We start from the raw sequence: 5,000 nt of genomic DNA on the forward strand, positions 1-5,000 counted from the left end.
TTTTAGCCTGGTTATTGCGGCTGCCAGTATCTGAGACTTCAATCTGTTCAGGCAAAGCATCTACAACAGTGGTCTATAAATGGCGGCCCATGGGCCAGATCTGGCTCCGGTATGGCAAACATTTGGCCCGCCATGAGGTTGAAACAAATGAAAACATATGTGTGCTGTGGTCATATGGGCGGATGATTTTTTTGGCCCTGTGCCTCAGTTGCGCTCCACAGTTTGGCCCTTGAGACCACTGATCTACAAACATGACTACAAGGGAAATGCAAACAGTGTCTCGCAAATGGCATCTATTTCATGTTTATGAAATGCCTCTGTATGCTACTGGTTGAAACGTCAACAGTTTAGACCACCCATTCCTTTGCTCACCTGGGAACTGAACTGGTTGTGGCTGAAAATACTACAAATGGATCGACTCCCTTGCAGTCACTACAGCCACGCTAAAGAAATATAGGTCTTCTGTGTGTGTGTGTGTGTGTGTGTGTGTGTGTGTGTGTGTGTGTGTGTGTGTGTGTGTGTGTGTGTGTGTGTGTGTGTGTGTGTGTGTGTGTGTGTGTGTGTGTGTGTGTGTGTGTGTGTGTGTGTGTGTGTGTGTGTGTGTGCGTGCGTGTGTGTGTGTGTGTGAGTGTGAGAAAGTGTTTTGCATGTACTGTACGTACGAGAGCATGTGGGCGGTTTGCCGGTCCAGCTGCCGTCGGGTCTGCAGGTGCGATGTTCTGACCCGGACGACAGGTAGAAGCCTGGCTGGCACACGTAGATGAGCGTGTAGCCCAGAGAAGGCAGCTCTATGGCACTCACGTCAGACTGACCTGGCAACTCAGGCTGACTACAGTGATGGGCTGCGGAGAGAGAGAGAGAGAGAGAGAGAGAGAGAGAGAGAGAGAGAGAGAGAGGGAGAGAGAGAGAGGGAGGGAGAGACAGAGAGAGAGAGAGAGAGAGAGAGAGAGGGAGAGAGAGAGATAGAGAGGGAGAGAGAGAGAGAGAGAGAGAGAGAAAGAAGAAAGAAGAAAGAAGAAAGAAGAAAGGGAGGAAGAGAGGAGGAGAGGGTAGAGGGTAGCGGGTAGAGGGGGACAGGCAGAGATAGAATGAAACACAAAGGGAGGGGGTTGGTCCGACAGGTAAGACAGGGAAAGAGAGAATGAGAGAGAGAAGGAGAGAAGGACAGAGGGGCGGGGGTGGGCAGAAAGAAAATATAGAATGCAAGAGAGAGAGGGGGTCAGACCGAGGAGTTAAATACATAAAAGGGGTGATGAAGGATGAAGAGAAAGAAAGAAAAAAAGAGAAAAAAGATTGGGTGACAAGAGTCTTCTAAAGAATAGGAAATCGATTCAGGCATTTTATTAGCAATTTAGTACACCACAGAGAGAACAGAGGAGCAGTGCAACGGGAGGATGGGCAAGGTGTGTTCGAGAGCTTGTGTGTGTGTGCGTGTGTGTGTTTGACACTGTACTCTCGCTTTATTCTACTTTAGGTGAGGCGTGGGAGTGTGTGTGTGTGTGTGTGTGTGTGTGTGTGTGTGTCTGTCTGTCTGTCTCTCTGTCTGTCTGTCTGTCTGTCTGTCTGTCTGTGTGCATTATACCTATGCATTCTGGCTGTATGCCGCTCCAGGTGAGATTGGGCAGGCAGGTACGAGAGATGGAGCCCAGGAGAAGATAACCCCTCTTACAGCTGAAGAACACAGTACTGGTGATCTGTAGAGGAGAGTGAGAGAGAGAGAGGGAGAGAGAGAGAGAGAGAGAGAGAGAGAGAGAGAGAGAGAGAGAGAGAGAGAGAGAGAGAGAGAGAGAGAGAGAGAGAGATATTTCCGTATAACACACCTTTATTGAACCCCTGTCAAGTCATTTCAAAATACTATATCAAGTACACAGTCTACACTCCCTTGTGAATAATAATAATGATCTCCCACTCCCAACAAGTAATTTAACCACCCTCACATCAACAGTGACATGACACAGCTCTCCCACTCCCCATATAGACACAACAGTCCACACGATCATTTAGCTTGCTGTATGCAAGTTAAATTTTCAACCGAGAAACCAGCTTGCGTTTTAAACAATTCGAAAGGGTAACATTTTCCAAACAACCAGCTTGGCTGAACCAAACAAAAAGTAGACAAGAAATGCACTCAGAGAGTGCAAACCTCCGACAAGGAAGCTGTTTGGTAGAACATTTGACTATTTTACACCCTATTTTTCAAGTCTTTCTGTCTTCCTTTTGTGGAGTTAGAAACTGGAATGACAAAATTTGCCCTATACAGTAATGGTGAAGAATCTTTTAAAAAATCCTGGGTACGGATCATAATCTGGATCACCACCAAAATGTAATCACTTGTTTAGCCATTTCCAACAACTCCGGAAAGTTTCATCCCAATCCGTTCATAACATTTTGAGCTATCCTGCTAACTGACAGAAAGACAGACAGACAGACAGAGAGACAAATAGACAGACAAACCAACCGTGACAGAAACATAGCGTCCTTGGTGGAGGTAATAAAGCACACCTCCATTTTACTCCTCACACTATACAGAGGACACACTTCATCAGAACCAGATACCCCATCCCCAATTTTCATAAACAGACAGAGTTAGAGAGGCAGAGATAGATATATACAGTAAGTGAAAAGAAGTGAAAGCCCAACTGGGAAACCCCCCAGCACAGCACAAAAGTGCACACTGCACACAGCAAATTGCATTTATGCCTCACCCGTGCAAGGGGGCAGCCCTCAATGGCGTCTGAAAGGGAGCAGTGATACTATGCTCAGAGTACCTTAGTCATGGAGGAGCACGGGGGACAGGGTTGGTTAATTACTCCCCCTACCAACCTTGTGGGTCGGGAGTCGAACCGGCAAGCTTTGGGCTGACTTGGGTCTGATGCCCTAGCCACTTGCCCATGACTGCCCACAGGGCAGGTGTGTTCGGGAAGACAATGGACTTAAATTGTAGTAGTTATAAGGAGCTGTACACATACACCGAGACAATGTGAGTTTCACAAACCACACGAGAGACACTGGGTATTTCTCAATGTGAAATGTCCTGAAGTGCTGGCCTTGCTAGGACAAGTAACACCCACTTTTCGTGGATTTCACGTCATTGCGACTCGCCAAGTACGGTCCCTAAGTGAAGTATGTTTCAAAATCTACCAAGTGCCACGCTCTTGATTCGTAGAATTTCCAAGGCTGCACTTTCTATATCCCTGCCGTGACAAAATACCCAGAATCCTTCAAGTTTCCACGCTCACACTAGACTTTTTTCGTGGCATGGGAAAGCTATGCATGTTTAAGCATCATATGGTTGGTACAGTATGTTGTTTCCGAGATAGCTTTAAATATCTCAACACAACTTCTACATTATGTACAGTACAGTACAGTACAGTATACGCTGCATTAGGCTAAAATGGGTTAAAATCCGTTGGAAATAAGTGTATAGTGGCCAAAATGGAACTGCTATAAGGTTCACTTCCACCTTTCCAAGAATGTTCCATTCATCATCGTTTGAGATGCATGTGAAGATTTCAGCCTCGTCTTTTGAGTGTGCGGCTTCAAGGCTGTGGCATTACAAAGGGAAGCATGTTTGATGTTGAGATTTGCCCACCGATTATATCCCACAATGGGGAACAAAATGCCGGTCTGGTGAGAACATATGAACTGTAAATGGACTGCATTCCTATAGTAGCACTTTTCCACTCCTTACAGCGTTTTATATCGTATGCCTCACATTCACTCATTCACACTCACATTCACATCCTGGAACAATTTTGGGGTTAAGTGTATTGCTCAAGGACACATCGATGGAGTTAGGCAGAGCGTGCTTGAACCTGTAACATTCAGGTTACTGAACAGGCTCCTCTACTACCTGAGCATCATTTTGAACACAGCACAACACAAACATGGGATTGAAGCAATGACACTACAGGGAAACGTACGTGGTGAAACGACACCAGTTCAGATAGAACAGAATATATAATAATAAACTCACGATACGATAAACTTGATGTACACAACATGATACACTGTAGTTAAAATTACACTAACCCAGGACAAAATATAGGAAAACATAACATTACATCATATCACATCATGAGACTGGCATAATATGGTATAAAAATGCCACACACCCTCAGGCCATGACAACTGGCTCTTTTTACAGACTAATGCACCCGTCATATTCAACACCCACAGGAAACATAAACACTTAAACCCTGCAGTCGGAGACACATACACACGCAAGCACGTACGCACGTACGCACGCACGCGCACACACACACACACACACACACACACACACACACACACACACACACACACACACACACACACACACACACACACACACACACACACACACACACACACACACACACACACACACACACACACACACACACACACACACACACACACACACACACACACACACACACACACACACAAGAATATCATGCTGTACAGTGTATTGCAGTGGGGTAGTGTTTAGTGTCGTATGATATGCTTGGTCTCACTCACTCACAAACACACACACACGCACACACTTCTGAGCGTGGTATGGTTTGATATGCATGGTCACATTCACACAGTATAACTGTCAGAATGATGGAATGAGAGCGACCACAAGAAGAGAAGGCATGCTACTGCAACCACTCAACATCAACACACACACACGCACGCACGCACGCACGCACGCACGCACGCACGCACGCACGAACGCACGCACGCACGCACGCACGCACGCACGCACGCACGCACGCACACACACACACACACACACACACTGTGTGACTGACACGGACATACAGTAAAGTGTCATGTTTGCATGCACGGGTATGTTGAGCAACAACTTAACATCAACACATCTATTACACACACACACACAGACACGCAAAACCACAAAGACACACACAGTGACATTTTTATATGCACAGACATACAGACAAATACTGTAGCAAACACACACACACACACGCCCGGGCACACACACACACACACACACACACACACACACA

At 46.2% G+C, this 5,000-nt stretch overlaps 1 protein-coding gene across 1 annotated transcript in view; it reads right to left on the reverse strand.

Annotated features, from left to right (window-relative positions):
* Positions 1-5,000, reverse strand: part of csmd2 (CUB and Sushi multiple domains 2) — a 551,148-nt gene that overhangs the window by 14,608 nt on the left and 531,540 nt on the right. The window contains exons 63-64 of the mRNA XM_063186125.1: positions 1,583-1,694; positions 663-842 (exon numbers count right to left, since the gene is read on the reverse strand). Coding sequence (XP_063042195.1) covers positions 663-842; positions 1,583-1,694 — 292 coding nt within the window. The remainder of the gene's footprint in view (positions 1-662; positions 843-1,582; positions 1,695-5,000) is intronic.

Source organism: Engraulis encrasicolus, chromosome 20 (assembly GCF_034702125.1).
Source record: "Engraulis encrasicolus isolate BLACKSEA-1 chromosome 20, IST_EnEncr_1.0, whole genome shotgun sequence".
NCBI lineage: Eukaryota > Metazoa > Chordata > Actinopteri > Clupeiformes > Engraulidae > Engraulis > Engraulis encrasicolus.